This window comes from Myotis myotis, unplaced genomic scaffold, assembly GCF_014108235.1.
Source record: "Myotis myotis isolate mMyoMyo1 unplaced genomic scaffold, mMyoMyo1.p scaffold_m19_p_10, whole genome shotgun sequence".
Lineage (NCBI taxonomy): Eukaryota > Metazoa > Chordata > Mammalia > Chiroptera > Vespertilionidae > Myotis > Myotis myotis.
Window position 1 is genome coordinate 10,274,829 of NW_023416314.1, and position 24,736 is coordinate 10,299,564.

The 24,736-nt window shown below is 35.7% G+C and overlaps 1 protein-coding gene across 5 annotated transcripts in view; it reads left to right on the forward strand.

Annotated features, from left to right (window-relative positions):
- Positions 1-24,369, forward strand: part of GRIA4 (glutamate ionotropic receptor AMPA type subunit 4) — a 413,129-nt gene extending 388,760 nt beyond the window's left edge. Inside the window, exons 15-17 of one of the 5 annotated variants that reach the window (XM_036324437.1) lie at positions 8,151-8,265; positions 16,671-16,805; positions 21,855-24,369. In XM_036324437.1, coding sequence (XP_036180330.1) covers positions 8,151-8,265; positions 16,671-16,805; positions 21,855-22,019 — 415 coding nt within the window. In that variant the 3' untranslated portion in view covers positions 22,020-24,369. Of the gene's footprint in view, positions 1-8,150; positions 8,266-14,291; positions 14,407-16,670; positions 16,919-21,854 lie in introns of all 5 variants that reach the window. The other 4 variants (XM_036324439.1, XM_036324438.1, XM_036324435.1 and 1 more) reach the window with 4 other exon arrangements.
- The last annotated feature ends 367 nt before the right edge of the window (positions 24,370-24,736 follow it).

Genomic DNA, 24,736 nt, shown 5'->3' on the forward strand with positions numbered 1-24,736 from the left:
ATTGCTGGATCCAGTTTTCTAATGTTTTATTAAGGTTTTTAGCATCAATGTTCATCAGAGATATTAGCCTATAATTTTCTTTCTTTGTAGTATCTTTATGTGATTTTGGAATTAGGATAATATTAGCCTTGTAAAATTAGCTTGGGAGTCTCCCCTCTAGAATTTTTTGGAATAGTTTGAGAAGGATAGATGTTAGTTCTTCTTTGAATGTTTGGTAAAATTCACCTGTGAAACCATCCAGTCCAGGACTTTTGTTTATTGGAAAGTTTTTTTAATTATTATTTTGTATCACTGCTTCAATTTCATTAGTTGTAATCTGTCTATTCAGATTCTCTGATTCTTCCTGATTGAGTTTTGGCAGATTGTATGTTTCTGAGAATTTATCTAGTTCATAGATAAATTGTTGACATATAGTTGTTCGTAGTATTTTCTTATAATCCCTTGTATTTCTTTGGTGTCAGTTGTTACTTCTCTTTCATTTCTTATTTTATTTATTTGGATCCCCTTTCTTTTTTTTATGAGTCTGGTTAAGGGTTTGTCAATCTGGTTTATCTTTTCAAAGAACCAGTTCTTGGTTTCATTGAATATTTGTAAATTTTTTGCATTTTTTAAGACCCTATTTTGTTTATTTCTGGCATTGTTTGTTGTTCTTTTACAGGTTTTTTTTTTTAAAGTGTAAAGTTAGATTGCTTATTTTTTTTCTTGTTTCTTGACATATGTGTATATTGCTATGAATTTCTCTCTTAAGACTGCTTTCTCTGTATCCCATAGATTTGGGGTTGTTGTGTTCTCATTTTCATTTATTTCAAAGCATCTTTTGATTTCTTTCTTGATCTAATTCCTAACCCGTTCATTGTTTAGTAACACGTTAGTTAGCTTCCATGTCTTTGGTGTGTTTTTCAGTTTTGTTTCTTGTGATATATTTCTAGTTTCATACCATTATGGTCAAAGAGAATGTTTGATATGATTTCAATCTTCTTAAATTTATTAAGACTTGCTTTGTGTCCTAACATATGGTCTAGCCTAGAAAATGTCCCATATGCACTTGAAAATAATATATATTCTCCTGCTTTGGGGTGAAATGCTTTGAAGATACCAATTAAATCTATCTGTTCTAGTTTGTCATTTAAGGCCATTGTTCCCTTGTTGATTTTCTGTCTGGAAGATCTATCCATTGATATCAATGTAGAAATATTTTTATTTCTCTTACCTTTAAAAGATATACCTGAAAATAGTCATTAATTGATTTTAAAATAACTGTTATTAGAATCTAGAACAGCTATTTATTTGTGTCCATGATTACCCTACCAAAGTCTGTGAATCTCCTGACATTGTATGCTAGTCTGTGTGTTTTTTTTAAGTTTGTACATTTTTTTTCTGAGACAATATCCATCGGTTTCATTGACTTCTAAAATATGTCCATTACTCAAAGGAGGATAGAACATTCTACTCTGTGACCCAAAATTGACAAAATCATGAAACTAAACTGCATAAAATATTTGTTAAATGAAAAGACACACTCTACACTAAAAATATAATTTATTTCATTTGTCAAAATCTCTAGTTGGGCTCAAACTAAAGTATTGGCAGATATCCTTGCAAAAATCACAAGGTTCCTTCAAAGAATCACATTTTTCAGATCTAGTTCTCAAATAGAAATTAGTCTTGCACATTCTAAAGAACACACAATTTAGAGACAATGCTTGGAATCTAACCCAGTATCTAGTTAATTTGTTCAGTTCTCATTGATTCACCTGGTGTATGAAACACAAAAGTCTCTATACACTAACTTAATTGTCTATATGTCTTATCGAAGAGGTTTTCAAACTATTATTATACATCATGTTGGATCTCAATTGTCTTTCAACATTAAAAAAAAAGTTTCCTCCTAATTTTGATACTAAATTATTGATCAGTAGTGCCATTTAAGCAAATCTTGCCAATACATAAGCAAACTAGAGTGAAAACTTAGTATCTTTTCTAGAAACTTTTGCATAGCAATTTAGTTCTAATTCTGCTTTTGGAAATTAGTGCACAAATCCAATGAAACTAAGAGTCTTGTGCTTGTTCACGGGAAGGAATGATTTGGGAAGAAAAATAATAAGACAGCTACAAGGTAAATGGAAAACTTAGTGAAGCATTGATAATGCTGAGAACTGGTTACTCTCCCAGGCCTGATAGAGGGTGAACTCTAATACCTTTCCTTAGCAGACATATTTGGTTCTTAACTCCTTATTATTCAATAGCCTATTGATTTGTATTTAATTTTTATATTTTCTTGATTGATATAACAGTTCTTTTTCTCAGTGAGTTATTTACTTTATACAAAGTTCTTCAGTTTGTTGTAAATAATCAGTTTTTCTGCTAATTTCCTCCATCCACCTTTCTTTGGGGGAGACATCATTAATTAAGCCACAGAGGTCAAATCCCATGTGATTTTTCTCCTCCCTACCTATATCATCGTGTTATATGAGACAGACTTTTATGTGACAATACTGACAACACAACCTCATTTAAATAACAAAATGAATAGTCTGTGCAGTTTTTTATTATTTATTTTTTATGAAATTACTATTTTCTTATTAGAATAGTCCTGAAAAAGTTTCTGTATAGATTTCACTGCTGCATAACAAAGTTTAAATCAAATGAGTTTCCCAATCAGGAATTTTAGTTTGACTTCAGAAATAGAGTATAGTAAATATGTAGAAGATCTTTAAAAATCAAATTTAAAAAGATTCATTGAAATACATGCCAGGCATGGAATCTCTTTTTCTAAAAGCAGAGATATATACTTTTTTTTTTTTTTTAATGGCCCACTTAGCAGGACTCAAGTCTATTGCCAATCACAATCATTTAATTCAGCTTTGGGGCGGGGCGGGGGGGGCGGGGGGGACTCACCTTCTCTATGTAACCATGTGTGAAACAGCAAGTCTTCTCTCCAGGCCACTGAGAGTTCTATTAACCTCCTGCAGATCCTATCTGATTGGGCAGGCCTCCTAATTGGTGCATTACTCACACTTCTCTGCCTGACTTGTTTCCCTCAAATAAGGTAGAACTTTGGTAGAAACCAAATTCAACACATGTCCTCCAGCCTGTGACTAGAAACAGAAAAACAAGTGGATCAAAGAAAACCATATCATCAGGAACAATGAATGTTTTTCTGAGATTCTTAAGAATAATTCCTAAAAAAAAAAAAAAGAATAATTCCTAAATTCTACCTCTTCCTCAGTTTTTTGACCCAAAATAAAATACATATTTTGGGTTGCATAAAAACAATTGTATTAGTCATTATATTATAAAATAATTGAGAGGGGTTTTGTTTTTTAGTGATTATTATAGTATCACTTCTCATTGTAAAAAAAAATGTTGAGTGGGTGGAGAAACTTAAAGACCAAAATGCAATCCAAATTAATTATAATTTCTCCATAGCTATAGTTTTCCATTAATACATATAACATTTTATTCACATATTAAAATCACAATGAATGTACAAATTTATTTCTTTTTCACTTATTATACTATAAGCATTTTTTTCTTGTTTTTAAAAGCTTTTAATAGTTGTATAACATTCGGTCATAAGGATCATTGGTGCTCATCAATACTACCACCTGGGGAGCTCTGTAAAAAATGTCAAAACACTGCTCCCAATTCAGAAGAATTTGATTGGGCGTGGTAAGGCCTGAGCATCTGTATTTGTAATAAGTGGTTCTACTACTCATTTCAAGATTGAGGACCACTATTATGCACCAAAATCTAATTAGTTCTCTCCTCCTGTTGGGCATGTCAATTGTTTGCAATGTTTTGCCATGTAAATGTACAATGCCTATGTTACTTTATCAACATCATTGACTAATTTTTTAGGAATAATTCCTTAAAGGGGAATTATTATCAATGATTATCAAGGATAAGAACTGTTTTTAACCTTTTATTATATAAGGTCATATTATTTCTTTCCAATTTTAATTGGAAGACACCCATCTTATTAAATTATTGATTATATTGAACATTATATTTACTTTTATCTTTTCCAACATAAATGACAAAAAATGAATTTTCATTGTTTTAATTTACATTAATTTAATTCCAAGTAAGGTTGGATTATTTTTATATGATTTGTATTTCTTTTTGTGTGAATTATCTACCAATGTCCTTTGCTGATTTTAAAGTATTTCCTTTTTTTACACAATTTCTTGTTATTCACACAATTTTTAAGCATTTAAAAATATATTAAGATTCATTGGGGACTATGAAAAAAACAGCATCATTCAGGAAAATATTCTGGATATTTTAGTACCTGATATTTAAATGTTATAAAGAGTTTAGTATGAAAAGAACACTCCAATTAAGACAGCACAGGACTAAGACTGAGGGGACTTTCTCATGTTTATTTAACTAATGGATTCTTTCTTATAAGGATAAAAAAGCACTAGCAAAATTAAACAGTAGTTTAAACAGCTACGCTGGATTAGATCCATACGTTATTGACATCCTTACCAGCAATGAAATGTTAAATTTGTTTTAACCAGACTCAATGCAATATTGCAAATTATTTATTCTACAAACTATACGTGCCCTACATATTCTGTGTGCAGACATTGACTAAATCTAGCGCTTTTATATCAGTCCTTTACAATAATATATTTACAAATCCTGGAAATCATAAAAATACTTTACCAAACTTAAACTTTTAAAATGCTTTCTATCTACTTCTGCAGACATTTTATTAAGTGTAAACTTTAAAACCTCAGCAACATAAAAATTACACTCTAATAAATATGGTCTAGAAGTAAATATAATGATTAAGGCCTAAAGTAAGCATAAAAGCATGATCACATCTATAGACTTTAGTGTTAAGTTACTCTGAAAAGGTAGCGAGTAAGAGGTAAATATTTTAGCCTGACTTAAGCATGCCTATAATAAGAATATCTTACTTTGCACTAATTAATTTACTCAAAATCAATAAGTGGAAAAAGTTAGGTCTATTAGGTCCCATCCCAAAACTTTCATTATATGTGATATTTCCATCAGATTTTTGATAACAAAAATGGTTTCCAATGAGGTATGGATTTTAATGATCGCAAACTCAATTGAAGAAAATTTTAGGACTAAAAATCCTTCAAAGTTTTCCAGAAGCCTGGAATTTGTCCAGGCGAGCATTTTCTTTCCACCCCTGAATCAAGTTCTCCATCACCTCAGAACTATGGGGAAAGTTAAATAGGGTTGTTGTTTTTTAACCTAGAATTCTCCTAACGCATGAAAGACAAAGGCAAGTAAGTGACCTGGGCCTTTCTTCAATCTATAAAAGTCATTGTCAATACACCTGGCCTCTTAAATGTGGCTTAAACATCCCGCAATAATGTGGTCACTTGTTTTTTCCTCTCTTCAAATATTAATTGAAAACAATATGTTTCAATTGATTTTTACTCTGGAAACACTGCATTTAATAGAATAAAAGGAATAATTAATGTAAGAAAGAACCCATAATATTTTTCTTTTATCTCTTATCAGCTTAGCAGATCACTATTACAGCTTCTCTGATGCTTAATGAGGAGAACTTCTTCCCTTCTTTTCAATATGTTTCTGAAAACTATGTATGAAATGCAGGGATCTACCTTCTATGTCCCTCATTTACCTGACCCCTTATAGCTGCCTTAATCTTGCTTAGAACTACTCCTTCAGAGTTCCTGTTCCTTTTTGCTTGGGTAAAGAACACTTTTTAAAAGTTATTCTAGCAAACTGAATGAAATAATTTTATATATATTGTAAAGCCATTTGCTGATTCTTATCATTAATAACATGTCAAAGCAATCCATTCCATAAAATAGAACACATGTTCAAATGATGCTTACATATGTGGTTTATGCTGCAGTTAATAGCAATTTTAAGAGGCTGTTAGACCTAAACTGTATAAAGAAAATTGTAGAAAACAGGCAGTTTTAACAAGCAAGGAAATCTTGAAACCCTGAAGACTATCTCTAAATATTAATTACAAAATGCCTTCTATACACCACTAAAGAAAAATTAATTTTACATATGATAGGATAAAGTGGACTTTACTGAGGGACCACATGTTTCTGGAAGGAAAACATGTGAATGAATTGTGAACTGGGCAGTGAGTTATTTATTGGTCAAGTATATTATATTAAATAACTATAGATACATATACACGCATATGTGGATAGCAGTGTGAAACTAAACTGTTTTTACATGGCCTATTAGATGACATAAGAAATACAATTTTTAGAATAATTTTGTAGGAAGCTTATTCCAAACAATTTTCTCAATGTAAAGCTCTTTTTCCTTATCCATTCCTTTTTTGTTTTGTTTTGTTTTGTTTTGTTTTCTATTGTGCTGTGAAACTGTCTTTGGATATGGCTAATAACCCTGTTAAATAACCCTCTCATGAAATGACTTTAGTTTTTCAAAAGAATGGTCTAAACCAACACATAAAATAATTGGGATGCTACTTTATTTTTTTTTAATCTAATATGAATATTTAAGGCTAAAAAAGGTGGATCATAAAAACAATTTTCTCCAAAAAAAAAATAGCAGTTAGGTTTAAATCACTGAAAGACAAATTTAGTTTCTTGTGGACACAAAATAAAACAACTTATTTGCAGCATTTTAAAAACAAAACAGATGTCTCTATCATCATTGAATATTCAGCCTACATTTCAGTCTGGTCCTTCTGGTGATTAAGCTAAAAACCTGATACTGTTTACTTTAAGAAGTATATTGATTATTTTACACCACTAATGTGGCACGTACTTGGGAATGTGAGGAAGCTAATTATTGAGTTAACACTTAGTAAATGGCAGTCTAACCCTTAAAAACAGCTAACGCTCTCAAGCTGTGGTTTCCTCTCCAGGTGGATCAGACCATCACAGCATGAACATCATGGAAAGTGAGCATCAACTACCTGAAATATTACAAACACATTTTAAGAGAACAAACACTTTAGTAGGCCAATTCATAGTGAAACAAGCAACACTTTTTATTTGTCAACTGAATGATCCGTTTCAAGTGCTACTCATTAATATGGGGTTGTTTGGTTTTATTTTATTAATTCATTTGGCATTAAGTGACCTCCAAACTCAGTATTTATCCAATAAGCATAGCACAGACTATACCCATATTCTCTCAGTATCTAAGCCATTCTCTAGATTTAACAGAAATTACATTCAGGGCTGGGGAAACCTCTTGAAAGAGAGAGCTTATTTAAAAACTGTAACTTGAAAGCAAGAAAGCAACCAAATGCATGGGAAGAAAGAGCCTATGAAATTTTTTCATAAATCCTTTTTAGAGAATAATTAGGATATGCTACCTCTATTCCCCCGTAGAGATTAGCATGGAGAAAATCTAATGTAGAGTGGTGTGTTTTTTCCATGTCCACATCATATGCAGCATGACCTTTAGAGTTTAGTAACTTAATTTAAACAGTCAAATTGGCTTTGAACTTCTAAATAGCATCCAATGCCTTTAAGAATCAATACAAGATTTTAAAAAAAAAGGAATCAATACAAGATTCAAATATAACAGCTTTTTCACTAAAAGCTGCTATTACCTTTCTCTTGACTTCCAGCCCAAAAACTAAACCAAACATGGAAATCCTAGATTCTGAGACCAGCTAAATCAAGCAAACAAACCAAACTCCCACAAATAGAAGAGGAATAACAAGTCACACTCTGTTGTCAGTAAATCAGTAGACAAAAATTAGTGGCTATTTGTTGGTTTGTTTATTCCATTATGCTCTTCCTTCTGGGAATGAATTTTCATTTCAGTCTCTTTTAGATCATTCACATTCTCAGCAAAGGAATTCAAGACACACTTCTTTCTCAATTACTAGTAAATTCAAGTTATTACCGTTTTGAAAAACAATCCATGTAACTGGTTGATGATGATGATGATGTCGGTTATTTGACAATAAATGAACTGTGAAAGTGAACAGCACTAAATACCACATGTCTAATACAGTTTGGAAATAGTTAACAATTGCCTTTGGTTTGAACTGATGGAAGGGGCTGCGGAATGGCAAAATGAGAGGTTTATTTAGCGTCTGGGAGAAGCTTATAAAAGAGCTTAAGTCCTCATCCCTTCTAACATCTTAACAGCTGTGCAGTTTCTTACAAAATATGTTTTATCGTTTCAAGAAATGCTGTTAACCTCGCAGTTTTAAAACTGAATGAACAAGGCCTCTTGGACAAATTGAAAAACAAATGGTGGTACGACAAAGGAGAATGTGGCAGCGGGGGAGGTGACTCCAAGGTTAGCCTCGATGTCACCAAAAGCGGGTAAACAGTATGTAAAGTAATAGGTGCATCTGCTGGGAGACTCGCAGTGTGGACCTGCTAATGCCATCAGCATTGCTAGTCAAGCCCCTTCACAACTGAAGTATGCAATTACTGTCAAAGCAAAAATATTTGCAAACGTTACCAATGTGGGAACACACTAACAAACCGAACTAAAATAGTCACTGGAAATCTCTGGCTCTGAAGCAGTTGGGATCGAATATTATAGTTCTATACACCGTGGTTTGGGGGGGCAGGAGGGAATGCTGGTTTTTGGAAGAACGATTTGGCGAAGAGAAGAGAGGGTATATCTTTCTTGTTCACCAGAAGTTCTACGCAATGTTTTTCAGTAACAGCAGTAACTCCACCTAGATCTATGTATTTACCAGGAAATCATTTCTCTGTCTAAACCCCACAGGCTTCCAATAAGTATTAAGTTAAATGATAAATCAAAGATAGTCATGTGAACCAGAAATGTTTGGCTTCCCATAAATGGATCAAACTACAAAATGAGCAGACTCCACACACAAGACCAGTTCAGCTTATTTTCCCTGCCTCCATGGCATATGTCCAGCTTCATAAAATAATGTTTATTAAATTTCTAAACAGTGTCTAAAGAAAAAATAGGTATACAATTAACAGAATATACTACCTAGTGTCCCAGAACCCTTCTTCACTATGTATAGACTTAAAGAAAGTGGTCCAGAGATGGGACTCTTCTGACTGAATTTCCTTTGTTACATTCCTACAGTTGGTGTATAAGAATATTGGAAATTTAGAAGTATACAGTCTTGCCTGCCTTTTAAAATCTAGAGAATTGTCCAAAATAAGAAGTCCTGCTTCTCTTCAGGTTCCTGATTGGACTCTAAATCCTCTTGCTCGGCCACCCAACCCACAAAAAGATGCTGTTTTTAGTGGGTATCTGTCAGATGGCTGATAACTTCACCCTCTTTCAATGCTGCAAACTTGCCCCTCACTCCCAATCTGAAGAGCCCTTCGAATCCAGCTCACTTGTACATCCCCATCTAATAACCAGCCCTTCTGCGGGTTACCATATGAATATTCTGGCCACAGAGGGAAGCATGAAAGAGAGAGAAACAACAGAATTGCGTGGACCCAATCCTGGTCATCCATCTCCTATCCCGAGAGAGAATCTGAGTTCCTGGAGAACAGAGCAGAGAATGGCCAGAGAGAGGGCTTAGGGCTTCCTTTGGGATGGCCCCCTTCAGGGCACCTCCATCTGAGGCACCAGCCATGTTTTCTTAAGGAGCATTAATTCTTTTTACATTTTGGAGCCCTAACTTGCCTAGAATGTTCTGACCGTTTCCATACAATCTATATGTACATATACATGTATGGTGTCCCCAAAAAATATATACATACTTTGTAGATTCTATTACTTTTTGAAATGTATTTTAATAAACACTGCCTTTATAATTAATCAAAGTGTGTATACATTTTGGGGGAGAGAGAGAGAGAGAGAGAGAGAGAGAGAGAGAGAGAATTACTCCAGTTTACACTAATAATCTACTATTCCTTCTTGCAAATTAGAAATGTATGAAAGTATGCTCTCATAGCTCCAAAGAAAATAAAAACAATCATATTCTATTCCATTAGAGAAATTTTATTTGCAAAATTCATTTTTTATCACAAATAGAAAAGAAGTGTAACACTGCTTATCGGATAAAATTTTCCAAAAAAAAGAATGAGGTCCTATTTTAGTATACATTAAACTCTTTCCAGGAAAAGATGAAATAAGCAAGCAAAAGCAGAAATTTACACATAATGAAAAAATCTGTGTAACAAAGCCATTTTAATTTATTTAAACAAGGTTGGACAACTCAGTTGGACTTTAATCTGTTTGCATCCAACACATTGTTTGGTACATAATGGACACAAAGTAAATATTTGTTGTACAAAGAAATAAATCTGAATCTAACCTTGTAATTTTCAAAAATCAAACTGCTTGTTCTCATAGGTATTCAGTACATTATTTCCAATAAACATGAACTACAAAATGGTATTCTAAAACATTATTTCAAATCTTAACAAGTAATTTTCTAAATTGTTATGAAAAATTAACCTAAAATGTTCCCCCAAAATGAAATTGCATTATGTTCTATTTTCCCTCAGGAATTTTGTTTTCATACTAAAAAACATTCCTGGTCGGTTGTATATTGACATAATATTTATCATCAAGAGAATAGGTGATTGCAATCTAATGTTAATAATGCCCAACTCTGAATTTGTAACAAAAGGTGATATTTATATGTCTGCTTGACCTCACGTAGTTCAAAGTAAATTACCAAGAGCAGTTGTTGCTTTTTCATTTTTGTTTCGTACCTTCATCAGGTGACGGATTTTCTTTTTAGACTTACCTTGCGCCTCCCATTTAGCCTGATCTTCCTCAAAAGTGGTAAAATGAGGAGCAAAAGTGCTGACTTGGAGACTGAAGGTAGATCCGGAGCCTTTGCTGAGTGTAAATCCAAACAGAGGAGCCAACGAAAAACTGTAGGGAAAACTCACACTCAGGGATCTCAGCCCAAGCACGCGGAAATCGGTGTTACCTTCCCAATACCGAATCTTGGTAGGCAAAAACTAAGGGGGAACCCTGGGAAGCTGTCCCCCACACAAATACGTTCCCAGGAAGAGACAATTGAGGATTGCAATCAGGGAGAATATGTCCAGCCTTCTATTCAGCAGAAAATTATGAAACCTCTGATTTAACTGGGTCATGGAACCAGTATCTGTGGGGGGAAAGAGAATTACCCACTATTTTTTTCCTTCAAGGAACTTATGATTTAATATAACCAACAACTGAACTATTAGTCACTGTGGCCACTTCCAGTCACATCCCTTGGCTGCAAAATAATTAGCATCACCGTTTTGCTGCTCGACATTCCCAGAGCATGAAGTTCTGAGCAGGCATACACATCTTGGGAATAAACTAACAGGGGACCAATTTAAGAATATCATTGCAATCTCTAAAACTCATTTTCCCCTTTGACTAATCTGGTGTGGTTTAGCCTGAGCACAAACCGTATGCAGAAATTTATGCCAATTCTTAGTGGTTATTTAATCCTGGTCCTAGATGGAAATTTTGGGAAATGCCTGTAATCATCCACTAAAACTATTGATTTTTTTCTGTTTTATACTTTCCTTTCCTTCTATGTATATCAAAATAGGCACACTCATGGATGAGGATGTTCACTTAAAAATCATTTTGTAAAAAACAAATATTGTGTCCTTCAGGAATTAAATTAGATCACATAATACCCAGTTTTTAATTTAGCCCTTTGAAAATAAAAGCCCATTCCTGACTTCAAGATAGTTTATACTCATAAATGGCCTACTTCCCTTCACCACAGCCATGGAAACCAATGCAAGAATAAAGGGATTATTATGGAAAATATGAATTCATAAGTAGGCGGGAAAAGGTTGTGGTAAAAAAAAAAAAAAAAAACACTAAGAGAAGCTAACCCTTGGAGAAGGGATATCCCAGTTATGAATTACTTGCTAAGTGCCTTACATTCCACCAGTTGACCGTCAAGTTTGATTAATAGTAAGTATCTTATATTCACAATCCCAATCTTACCTCTAAAACCAGACCACTGGAGTGAATAGCAGAAGGGACAAAGAGGCAAGGGAAAAATGAAGGGGGTAGGAAAAATTAAGACTTTAAGACAGGAGAGAGATGGCCTAAGGCAGTCTTTATCTAATCCTCAATTTTGCCTTCAACCTTCCCTTTTAAAAGAAATTTAGAAACTGTTCATTTTCTTTCTCTTTTCAGCATTGTCCTCCTCCTCCCATTGTACCCTATTTAAAAAGTGTAATATGGGGTAATATAATGTACCTACACAGGTTTCAAAAGGCTTTGGCAAGCTGGCCTGGGAATCTCAAGCCTCTCATAGTGTCAATTAAAGGGAAAAGCTTGTTTCGATTCAAAATAATTTGAATGTAGCCACGTTATAGAGCACTTACTCTCAGTGGATATCCTGGTAAATACTGTTTTACACAGATGAATGAAACGTGGCTTTTGTTTTCAAGGAGTTCACAATTCACCAACCAACCTGACATGTAGTTTTGTAATAGTCGCTTCATCAAGAGAAGTAAGGGGAAAGTGTGGAGGGGAGTGGGAGATTGTATAGATAGCCCCTAGGTTGGGGCTAAATTAACCAAGCAACCCAGGTAACCTAACCCTCACCCCACCTCATCCCTCCTCACCCCAAATTCAGCTTTTAGTAGAAAGTGTAAATCATGCTTATGCTAGGTTTTAATCCAAAAAACAATATTCTAGGAAGGTAGCAAATGCATATTACTTCTTAAATGGAACAATGAACCTTGTAAGATCTTATAACATTCATACAAAAATTAAATTGTATTCAGAAATCAGATAAACAAAACGAAAGACATATTTTAGAAACATTTTTTGAGAACCAGCAGGACAAAACAAATGGGTTTTAGTTTAACTGTTAACCAGAATCCTCAATTAACCAGAAACCCCATTTTCTGAGTCTCCCATTGTTAATGCTTTTAATTGCACAGCTAAGAAGTCAGACTATTACAAATCCGGTTCCTCTGCTTCCTAGTTGTGTGAATAGATGAGTTAACTTCTCTGTGCCTTTGTTCCTCACTTGTAAAATGCAGATGATAATAATAATTAAGTATGGAAAATGCTTTTAACAATGCCTGGTACATAGTAAGTACTCCACAAATGTTTAGCTATCATTATCATTATAAATAAATTACCTAGTTTTGTAGATAGGCTTATGGAATTCATCTACTGATACCAGAGAAATACAGGCTGTGTTTCTCTGAATGCACTCAACATTTCCTTGGAGAGAGGCACTAGAAGATACGGCCAGACAAAATGGTTGTGGCAGCCTTAGAAATGTCAAGAAGAATACAAGTCTCTCTCTGAATGTTTATAAAATGAAAACACACACACACACACACACACAAAAACACCAAAAAAAAAACAGTAACAAAAGATGCTAGGAGTTACTGCTTCCCATCCATTTTTACCCTTTATTTTGTATACACAGAGGTTAACATGGGAATGAAAACAGAAAGAATTCTTAGCTTCCTTGGAACATTGGTGATGACTGACGACTGACCCTTTCCTCCTTGAGACTCCTTTTAAAACATTTAGTATTGAAGGACTCCGAGATAGTAGAAAAGAAAAGTGGGTTTTACAGTACAGGGAGTTTGTTTATTGAGCAAAATCTTGTTTACCCCTAACTGATCAGGGATTATTGGTAAGAATTAGTAAAGTACCCTGTAGTCACTTCCCTTTGTACTTAATTAATGGGGCAGACACAACATGGACGAAAATTGCTTCTGGCGGTGCTATGTGAGATAAATACTAAAGTTCAGAAGGAAAACATCAGCATGGGCTTATACTTCACAATAGTGATTCACATATCTGTGTTTATAAGAACCTGCATGAGGTGGCCCTAGTAACAACTGAATCGCCCACCTCTTTCAGTTCGGTCCTGGATGAGAGGGATGGAGGACTCCGTGTAATGATGGACACTGTAGACATCCTTCTACAGCGAAAACTAAAATCCCTCTAGCTGATCACATGCAGGTGAGAGATGAAACCAGGCCTATCCAGCTTCTATTTAAGTCTGCCTGTCACCTGCAGCCACTTCCATTAATTCTGGAAAGAGACAAAAAGGAGCTCTGAATTTTGAATGACTCCCATATCCGTGCGGGGAAATTAGAAATGCTCAAGAAACCCAACCCAGGCCAATAGTTTTGGATTCACAGTAATTGCATACATTTTATTTAAAAATCCTCCCTAGCAGTATGTGCCTGTTACCTAAAGCGATGGAGCAGGCCCCAGTTTTATGTCTGATTCTAAACCTGGGCCTACGGTACAAGACATAGCGCCTACTGTGGCCTCTGCTCTGTCACTTTGCCATGCGATTCTAATGTAGTTTTACTTGAATAACATAAAATAACATATATAATGTTATTTATGTTATTTTCCACGTGAAGAACTCCTGTAAACCTTGCCGTTTTGAAACTCAGTGAGGCAGGCGTCTTAGACAAGCTGAAAAACAAATGGTGGTACGATAAAGGTGAATGTGGACCCAAGGACTCTGGAAGCAAGGTCAGTCGCTGCAGTTCGGGGCCTCCTCTTGTGTTCACAAAGCAGTAAACGGGAGCAATTGTCAAATAAAAAAAGCATATGGACACAGTAAAAACTAAACATTTCTCTCTACACTGCCTAAATTCAAAGTTAATGTCAAATTTCAGCCACAGGGATAGTCTTTCTAGAAAATTGCAACCTGCTCCCCAATACTAAGGTTTTTAAGTAAATTTAAATTAACTACAAAAATACATAAGATATTAAAAACTCCTTAGATTATTCTCAACTTACGTACCACTAATAAAAGTAGTGCTTTTGAGGTTAAGTTTTTTTTTTTATTGTCTTGGAGGCAAAGACCATGAAATATATTATTTCAAGAAGAGATGTATTCCCAAAACAAACCAAAAAAATGGCAAATTGATCAGTAGTCATTCAGAAAAAGATTTTAAATATTATATCTTATTCGGAAGTTCAGTCTTTTGTGACTATATTGCCAACCATTCCACTTTAGTTTGAAGAGGCCCTTTTATATTTTTGTGCTGACAGATCAACAGAGTGAATCTTTCAATTCTATTCCATCAAAATGGTTTAAATAAATCAATGCTTATGGATGATAGCTTCAAGTTCTAAGATCTTTTGTTCATAAATTCCTTTTAAAATACTGCAGGATCCTATAATCCTGATTCTGTTGAAAATAGAAACATTTGTATTTTAATTCCAAAGGGGAAAAAATGTAACAACCTACCAGTGAATCTAATAGAATCTAATAGAATGTAGTAACAGTGCCTGAAAGCCACAGTTGAGGATTCTTAGAATCTTCTTTTATTATTTTCTTATATCTCCTTTTAGAAAGAAAAAAATAGATGATAGATAGATAGATAGATAGATAGATAGATAGATAGATAGATAGATAGATGATAGATGATAGAGAATTATAAGTCTAAACAAGTGACCAGCTTAGAAAGGAGAGCCTCAATTAATTTAACAAAGAGACAAAGTAATGTTAATTGATCCCTTTCTAGGGCTTATCCCTAGGTTTTAATCACTTTTGTCTGCCTTTAAACCAGAGTGGAATGAGATAAACTTGGCCAATAATGGAATAGCTATGTCAAGCATAAATGCTTGAGTGATTGTTTTTTAAATGTAGTTACCCTAAACTTTTGGTTCAATCAGTTGATATCATGGCTAAGTAGACAGTGTACATAGTACATCTTCGGAATTAAACCATCTCCTTAATAAAATGATTTGAGTCTAAATCACATTTTGCACAAAACATACTGCCGAGAAGATGATGGCCAGAGGGTGTCCTTCAGATAGTCTACCCAAAATACGTTTCAATTAATGTTATGTATAATGTGCATATTTACAATTTATAAAAAAAGTTCTGAATTCTTGTTATAATTTTAATATCTTTCAAGGATATGCTTGGCTATATCTGAATTTATTATGTATACTAAGGCTCTGGAGAATAATATATCTAAAATAGTAATTGATGAAGCATTTTTAAGTGGAAATGGAATCATTTTTAAATCAATAAAAATAGTTATATCAGTTTGCCCATACATAATTTATTTCTCAATTGACCATAGTAATTTGTGTATTTTTAAAAAGTTATCTTTTCAAAAAGTCACCTGTGATATGTATACATATATCTATAATTATTCATAAATAGGCAGAATGTAAAAGTTATACTTTCCATATGATTTCCCACAGATGTGACTGAAAAAACAAATAATGTGTACCCTAGCACATTATCTGTATATATTTTGTAAAGTAATGATGAACAAATTGTGAAACTGATAGCTTAAAAAAAGCTTAGTTCCTTAATTAGGAAATGTGAAGTAGGATTTATTCAAGAGCTATCTCAAACATTAAAAGTATGTTTTAATGGCAGGAAAACCGAAACCCCTTTTCATGTAACTGTATTTTAAACACGTCATTCTCAAACTTAATAATAAGCCCACTTCTGCCACCCTTTGCAAATATATAAATGCTTATTATGATTAAGTATAGTGGTTTTCACTGCATAGTTAATAATGATAAAATGTTTAAGATTTTATGGAATGTAATTATATCCAATTTATTGGTAATCGTCATAATTTCACTTCTGAGAGCTATAAGCTTTATTTTTAAATCTGTAAACCTACATCAATGATTTATACATGTAAATAATGTCGGGTTAAATTAAGCATTTATGCTAATTAGCTGTTTGGATTTCATGTGTTCTTTTACCTTCCAGATGTGACATTTCCACACTTAACTGAAGTGTGTTTATCCTCCCACAGGACAAGACGAGTGCCTTGAGCCTGAGCAACGTAGCAGGCGTCTTCTACATTCTGGTCGGCGGACTGGGCTTGGCAATGCTGGTGGCTTTGATAGAGTTCTGTTACAAGTCCAGGGCAGAAGCGAAGAGAATGAAGGTGGCAAAGAGTGCACAGACTTTTAACCCAACTTCCTCGCAGAATACCCAGAATTTAGCAACCTATAGAGAAGGTTACAACGTATATGGAACCGAAAGTATTAAAATTTAGGGGTAGGACGTAGGGCCTACTACAGTGAGTGGGGGATGCATCCTGTAAATGCAGTGTTGTGACTGTCTGTCCCGTGGTGGTATTGCTTGCTTCTCATTAGAGCTTTATATTTTCTAAAACTTCAGCGCAAAGTGGTTTGGTTTTCTTTGGCTGCAGATGTACTGTTCGAATCTTTATGTTGCCAATAGATATCTGCATTGAGAGGGTCCGAAAGACACAAACAAACCAGCAGAATTGCTCTGTGAAATGATCCAAACAGTATATTCTACCCAAAATTTGAGAGAAATTGGAAATTAGATCTGGGGTTTCTTTGTACATCGACTAGGCTAATCTTCTCTGGAACAAGTTTTAAAATAAGTGTTAACAAAATAAGCATAAAACCTAATTCAAATGACCAAAGCTTCGACAGCTGCCGAATAAGGTTTTCTGAGAAAAAATATATGTAACAGCTCCAAGGCAGAGAGTCAATGCTCAAAAAATTTTAGCTCCTATTCTAGTTTGTTTTACACTAGCCATATTGTGTATTTTTAAAGAGTAAAACCTAACTGTTTGCTCATCTGACAGTAGTCCTTGAGCCAGACCTTGAGGCAGGAGTTATCAGGATATCTGAGCACAATTCACGTTTATTACATGAAATTCAGCTTGTATGTTCACAATATCACTAAGGTGAGCAGCCATTTTAGGCAATTTAGCAGTTTCTCCATTAAAGATATCAGTAATATATGTGTTTCTTAGGAGGAACACAGCAAAAGATAAGAATTGCCATGAGTTGTTATGGATTTTTTATTTCAATTGCTTTTAAGTAAGCCAGCTCAGCCCCCCTTACTCATATGCTCTCATCATGCCACAATAAAAAAAATTGTAGGTATTCAATGAAATATAGGAAATTGAGGTCATTTTTAAAGAATCTAAATGTCCACTATGTTTTTCCTCTAATGGTTGCAAGTGGTTTTAAAATAAGATCTAAAAGCCCTTGTTATTGCTCTTCCTAAAATCAGGTCTCTAAAACTCATTTTCTAAAATTATATATAATAGCCAACTGAATAGGCTGCTCATTCTGATTAAAACAATAAATGAGCCTTTAAACCCATAAGAGACATCCCATGCTTGGTGTCAAAAACCTAATACAATTTTTATAGTAAGATGTATCTGAGCCCTACCAGGTTTAGCTCAGTGAATAGAGCATTGGCCCACAGACTAAAGGGTTCTGGGTTCCATTCCAGTCAAGGAATCCACACACCTTGGTTGCAGACTGGATCCCTGGCCCTGGTCAGAGCGCATGCAGGAGGCAACCAATCAATGTCTCTCACATCCATGTTTCTCTCTCTCTCTGGCTCTCCCCCTCCCTTCCACTCTCTCTAAAAAATCAATGGAAAAATACCCTCAGGTGAGGATAACAAAACAAAACAAAAAAGATGTACATCTGAGATTATGCCAGGTAAATGTGCTTGACTTTAAGATTTATTTATTCATATGAAAGCTATTGAAATACTTGTATCTCAATATCTAATTGCTTTTATCTACAATCTGGAAATCAATGACTAGATATAACTACACATGGGTAAGCCCAATTTTGTGGAAAAGAATTAAGAACAAAACCTTCAGTTCACTAAGATCAGAATGTTTTCAGCACGTTTTCTAATAGCAAAACAGCAAGCTAGAATGTTATCAAAAGTCTGGGCCATTATAATTCTTTCATCTTAATATTTGCAGAATTGAGAAGAAATTTTCTCAAACTGAGAAAAAGAATACCTGAAAGTTTTCAGAGCCAATTATTTAGACTTCATTCTGAGATGAATTTTATAACCAGTTTATTAAAACTGAGTTTTCTTCGGCACAGCAAAAGCATTCCAACCATCAGCAAGGTCCAAAGGCAGAGAAGCAAGCAAAGAAAAAAGAATATTAGAAAGTTCTAGAGCCATAGCTGGTTTGGCTCTGTGGATAGAGCATTGGCCTGTGGACTGTAGGGTTCCAGGTTCAATTTCAGTCAAGGGCATGTATCTCAGTTGCAGCCTCAGATCCCATCCCTGGTTGGGGTGCATGCGGCAGGCAACCAATAGATGTGTCTCTCTCACATGGATGTTTCTCTCTCTTTGTCTCTCGCCCTCCTTCACACTCTCTAAATATAAATGGGAAAATATCCTCGAGTGAGGATTAACAAAAAAAGCAAAACGAAAATTCTAGAAAGAAATACTCGTGGGTGCCAATTAATTACAAAGTTCTGGGAAGGTGTTAAAAAGAGATATAAATTCCCAGGTTATGTACATACAATTTACATGTAATAATGTTTTTAGGTCAGAGCCTGGCATTGCAGTTCATCACATGAATAGCCTTTAGAGCTGGGGTTGAACTTTTAAGACAATAAATTTCATATAAAAATAAAGCATTCATATCCACATGACTTTTCAAAAGACTTAATAGAACTCAGGGTAAATGAAATGATCTGCACTTATAGAGAAGCCTTAAAAGTAAATTGTTTTTGTTACACTCCCATATTAAATGGCTTTTTCCTTTTAAAAACTCTATTGGCCATAATTATGCAAATATTTGATAATTTAGATAATATTGTCCCAGAATCTCAAAAACACAACCTAAAACCTTCAATATATGGTAGGGTTCAACTTTAAAAGTGACCATCCCTCAGGAGAATATTTACAATTAAGGTCATAACCATTAGTCACAACAAACCAACCAGGAGCAGAACATATGGAAATTTTTAAGAAAATTTTTCTTCTTTTTTTTTTTTAAATATATTTTACTGATTTTTCACAGAGAGGAAGGGAGAGAGATAGAGAGTTTGAAACATCGATGAGAGAGAAACATCGATCAGCTGCCTCCTGCACATCTCCTACTGGGGATATGCCCGCAACCCAGGTACATGCCCCCGACCGGAATCGAACCTGGGACCTTTCAGTCCGCAGGCCGACGCTCTATCCACTGAGCCAAACCGGTCTCAGCAAGAAAGTTTTTCAGTTTGAGCAGCCTCAGTAGGTTCACACCAAGATGAATAGAAATGAATTTTTAAGGAAGAATTGAAAAATATAACTATAGGATGCTGAGAACTAAGAATGCTGAGATGTAAAGAGAAGTTAAGGAGTTGACAACGATTAAGGAGTTGACAACTAATACACTTGGTTGAATCAATCTATAGAGAAGGAGAGAGTGCTCACAACCATGTGGAATCTTTCCTGCTTTGGATATTTCCAAAGGCAAATGAGAAGGGAAAAGAAACAAAAACAGATTTTATGGCAAAAGCCTTCTGCAAAAATTCCTTCAAAAAATCACACTGCTTGCCCGGTGGGCACGGCTCAGTGGTTGGGCATTGACCTATGAACCAGGAGTTTACGGTTTGATTGCCTGTCAGGGCGCATGCCCCGGGTGCGGGCTTGATTCCCAGTATGGGGTGTGCAGGAGGCAGCGATCAATGATTCCATCTTATCGTCGATGTTTTGTCTCTCTCTCACTCTCCCTTCCTCTCTGAAATAAAAAAATATATACATATTTTTTTAAAATCACACTGCATTTATTAATTGTATATTAGTATTTCTTTTTCAAAAAAATTAAAATAAAACAAAACAAAACTGCTAATTTTTAAAAAATAATTATCTACTTTACTAAATATTAAATGTTGAAAGGGAATCTGAAGAAGCAAAATCAGACTTTGGTCTTGGTTTATTTTCATTTAATGATGATTAGGGTTTCTGTAGAGATTGTATGCTGACCTCTGATTATTAAAATAAGTATTAATATTTTAGTTGTTCACTAAAGCAGAACTATGATAATGATCTGATTTTTATAATAAATGTGTCATTACCTAGCAATTTGACTTCAACTTTCTAACATTATAGGGGCCTGATCTCCAAACCTTTTCATCATAACAGTTTTACTCCAGTTACTAATTTCATTATTTAATCAATAATTATTCAAATATTTAAATTTCATGGCAGAATAAATTCAGGATGGAATTGCCTAACAAATAAGGTTAACTTAGATTCACAATATGGAATTGAGATACAGTATATGTTATGAGAAAGTTATGATCTCAACCATAACAAATTTAGGGAATATCTTGTTTAGCTTACTTTCCTCTTGAGCTAACATTAAAATTCAGCTCTAGAAAGAATTTAAAGGCAAAGAATGAACAGTAAGTAGATTTACATAATCCCACCTGTATCTCCACTGTGTAAGGTTACTACCTGCTACCTAATGTGACAGAGAACAAGAACTTGATGAGGATTCCAGGGACCTGACCCCATAACCTCCATCTGGGAAGCTCCCCAGTGATGACCATCATGATGGACTGAAAGATGCCCTGTGCAGTGTGACCCCTTTGAGCACTTACAGCTTCTTAATGAGCCTTAGCTTCCATGTGAGACATAGAACGAACTTTATGTCACTAACTGTGCTGTTCTGGGTCATGTCTGTAACTGGTGTGAACGAATGCAAGTGTCTGTGGCTAGGTCTGTGTTCTGAACACAGGAAGACCTGTCATGAACACTCTATGTATATAGTCTGTTTAGACGATTCATCACCATTTTAAGAGTACAATCCTTGCAAAGGACTTTACAAATCCCTGTAAAGACAAAAAGACTCAAAGAATGGCGTAAAATCTTAAAGGAGCTTTGAAGAAGGACTAGGGTGGAGGGTGCAGCAGGTGAAAAGACGTGTCCTCCCCAGATTTTCTACACAAAACCTCCTTTGGTGGTTTTTGAATGAGATCTGGAACAGGTAGGACCACAAACTCTGAGCGGATTCATTCCTCCCCACCGCTGACCTTCTCTCTCTCCTGATGACCAGGGTTCACACGACCAAAAGAATACGGGGAAAAATGCAGATGTCTACTATTGATCTCTTGGTGTGTGCTGTGTCCTAACTTGGTGAAGAAGCAGACGTAGTGTAACGCCCCACCTTCTCTCTGTTTCCTTTCCATGCCCCCAGCTGACCTTTTCTGAAGCCATAAGAAACAAGGCCCGATTATCCATCACGGGGAGTGTGGGGGAGAACGGCCGCGTCCTGACGCCCGACTGCCCGAAGGCCGTCCACGCTGGAACTGCAATCAGACAGAGTTCGGGATTGGCTGTCATTGCATCGGACCTACCATAAAAACCAAAAAAATAATTGAGTGCCTTAATTAAACTGTGTTGGTGACCGACGGGAACGCAGCCCGGGGAACAGGCCCGCGCGGTCCTGGCTGGCCCGACCCTTCGGCTGAGAGCGCCGGGCGGCGGCGGCAGCAGCAGCAGCAGCGACGTGTGCATGAGCTCAGCTCCGGAACCCAAACTCCGATTTTCTATCAGGAAAACTCACCCCTTAGGTTTTCTCGGGACGTGGGTGGGGGGAGCTGGGACGGGCGTATTAACAGCAACCAATTTCACTCCAGCGGACTTAACAACTAATCAGACTTGCGAGTTAGCGCATCAACTCTGCGGCTCTTGCTCACAAGGGCCTCGGCCTTGGCAGCAAGGGATGAGCTAGTTGTAGAAGTCAACCACCACGCTAACTGTCGCCCGAGCACCCATCTAATCAACCGAAGACTGTCCAGCTGAGAAAACACATCACTAAACTGTGATTTAAAAAAAAAACATCATAAACACACATGTAAATCCTGTGAGAGAAAAAAAAAAATTAAAGGAAGTATTTACATTTACTTTGGAGAAAAATACTGAACCATGCTTGCTTTTTAAATGATGTAAATTCAGTAGAGGACAATACGATTCTTTTTTCTAACCATCTTAGGGAACAGTACATTGCAATAATTGATATAAATGCCATCACTGTAATAAACTCTAGAGACTTTTTTTTTTTAAATAAAAGTTGTCGGTCATCTTGTTTGCTGTAACCTTCACTTCGTCACATGAACCGGTACCCACAGATTGCATTTGTCTCAATACCCGGAACAAAAGGAAGACGACGTTAACATAAAATCGTCAGTCTGCAATGTAGAACCAAGAGACTAGGGGTCACTCATGGTATCAATACTGTTTATACTCTTGTTCTGTGTACAAAATTGTGGTTTTTGTACCCACTAAAAAGAATAAAACAACAGGCATTCTTACAGTATCAACAAGGTTTTTTTCTCTTATCGTTATACAAGTTATTTGAGAAATTTTAAGACTGTAAAGTGTGGGCCATATTGGAAACTATAGCTAGCCCTTCTAATTTTTGCTTACTAAGCTAGCTTCCTTTACAGGTGGTTGCCTCGTCAGCAGGTTAATGTCCAAGATGGAGTGTTTGAATTGGGAAATGAATCATTGTCAAAATAGCAACAAACCCTGTAATTGTGTGTTGAAATTTTACTTGACTGTATTTTGCTGCATAAAATAATGTCTCTTTGGGCTTCTCCCCCATTCTCATTATTCCATTTAAATCATTTGAAGGCACTGATAATAGTTTGTGGTAGACTACAAATGAAGACTCAGCCCTTGTTTTCAACTGAAAAGTGTGAAGAAATTATATCCATGTTTATTTACAAATTCACCTTATGTTGTGAATGGATTAACATGGATCCAAAGAAGGTTTGAATCTTTTGAAATAATAAATACGTATTATAATACAGATAAACATCACAATACTTAGAGATCACAATACTTGACCGAAAGCACAAGTTAGGATTATTTTGGAAGTCTGGCTTTGGGGGATAAGTTGAGTTTTCATAGGTGGAGAAGGTGCTAAAAGCCTTAGGGATGAACAGTGCCCCAAAGCTGTGCATGGCAATGGCTTAAGGACTGGATGCAACTGAATGGACTGGAGAGAATACAGGGGTGATATCCTGGAAAAAACGTTGGAAAACATAAAGGATTGATTATCTTGCCTCAGCGCTCAAGATTCCTATCCCCCTTTCAATCTCTGTGCTGCAGTAAGAGCAATTGGTAAAAGTTCAAATTTGTTAACAACACACACACACACACACACACACACACACACACACACAGTTCCCTCAGGAAAAATTCCAAGCTCTTGAGCAGAGCAAATGAGACCCTTTATGACCTGGTCCTTATGTATCTTTTCATGACTTCTCTCATCCCTACCCAACCTCTCCTTGCTGCAAATGAACCTCAAAAGCAGCACATGGGACACTGTATTTACTACTTCTTCAGTCTATAACTCTTTCCTATCTCCTCTCTTCCTGACTAACTTGTACTCACCCTTCAGTACTCAAATTTTACCTGCCCTGGGAAGATTTCCATCCACCATCCCCTGCCTACGAGACTGAGTTAGGTGCCCTTTTAATGTTTTCTCCCCATCAATGCACTTACCATACTGCATTGTAATTGCCTGTGTACTTGTCTGTATAACTACTAGACTGTAAGCTCCTTGAGGGCAGGGACTGTGTCTATCTTGTTCACAGTTGTATCCCCAGCACCCAGCACAGTGCCTGGCATATTGTAGGTGCTTAATAAAATATTTGTTGAATGAATTGAATTGAATCTGATTAAGTGGGAACAGAAAGATACTTTTCCTCATTAACAGTCCCTAGAGTGTGTATTAAGTATATGATGAGTCAAAATGAAGGCTGACAGCTGATTTCATGACCTTATCTACCTCCCTGGAAGGAGTAGTCATGAAGAAAGAAAAAGAGAGAGGGACAGGCAGAAAGAGAGGAAGGAAGGAAGGAAGGAAGGAAGGAAGGAAGGAAGGAAGGAAGGAAGGAAGGAAGGAAGGAAGGAAGGAAGGAAGGAAGAAGGGAGGAGAAGGAAGGAAGAAGGAAGGAAGGAAGGAAGGAAGGAAGGAAGGAAGGAAGGAAGGAAGGAAGGAAGGAAGGAAGGAGAAGAAGGAAGGAAGAAAGGGAGGAAGGAAGGAAGGAAGGAAGGAAGGAAGGA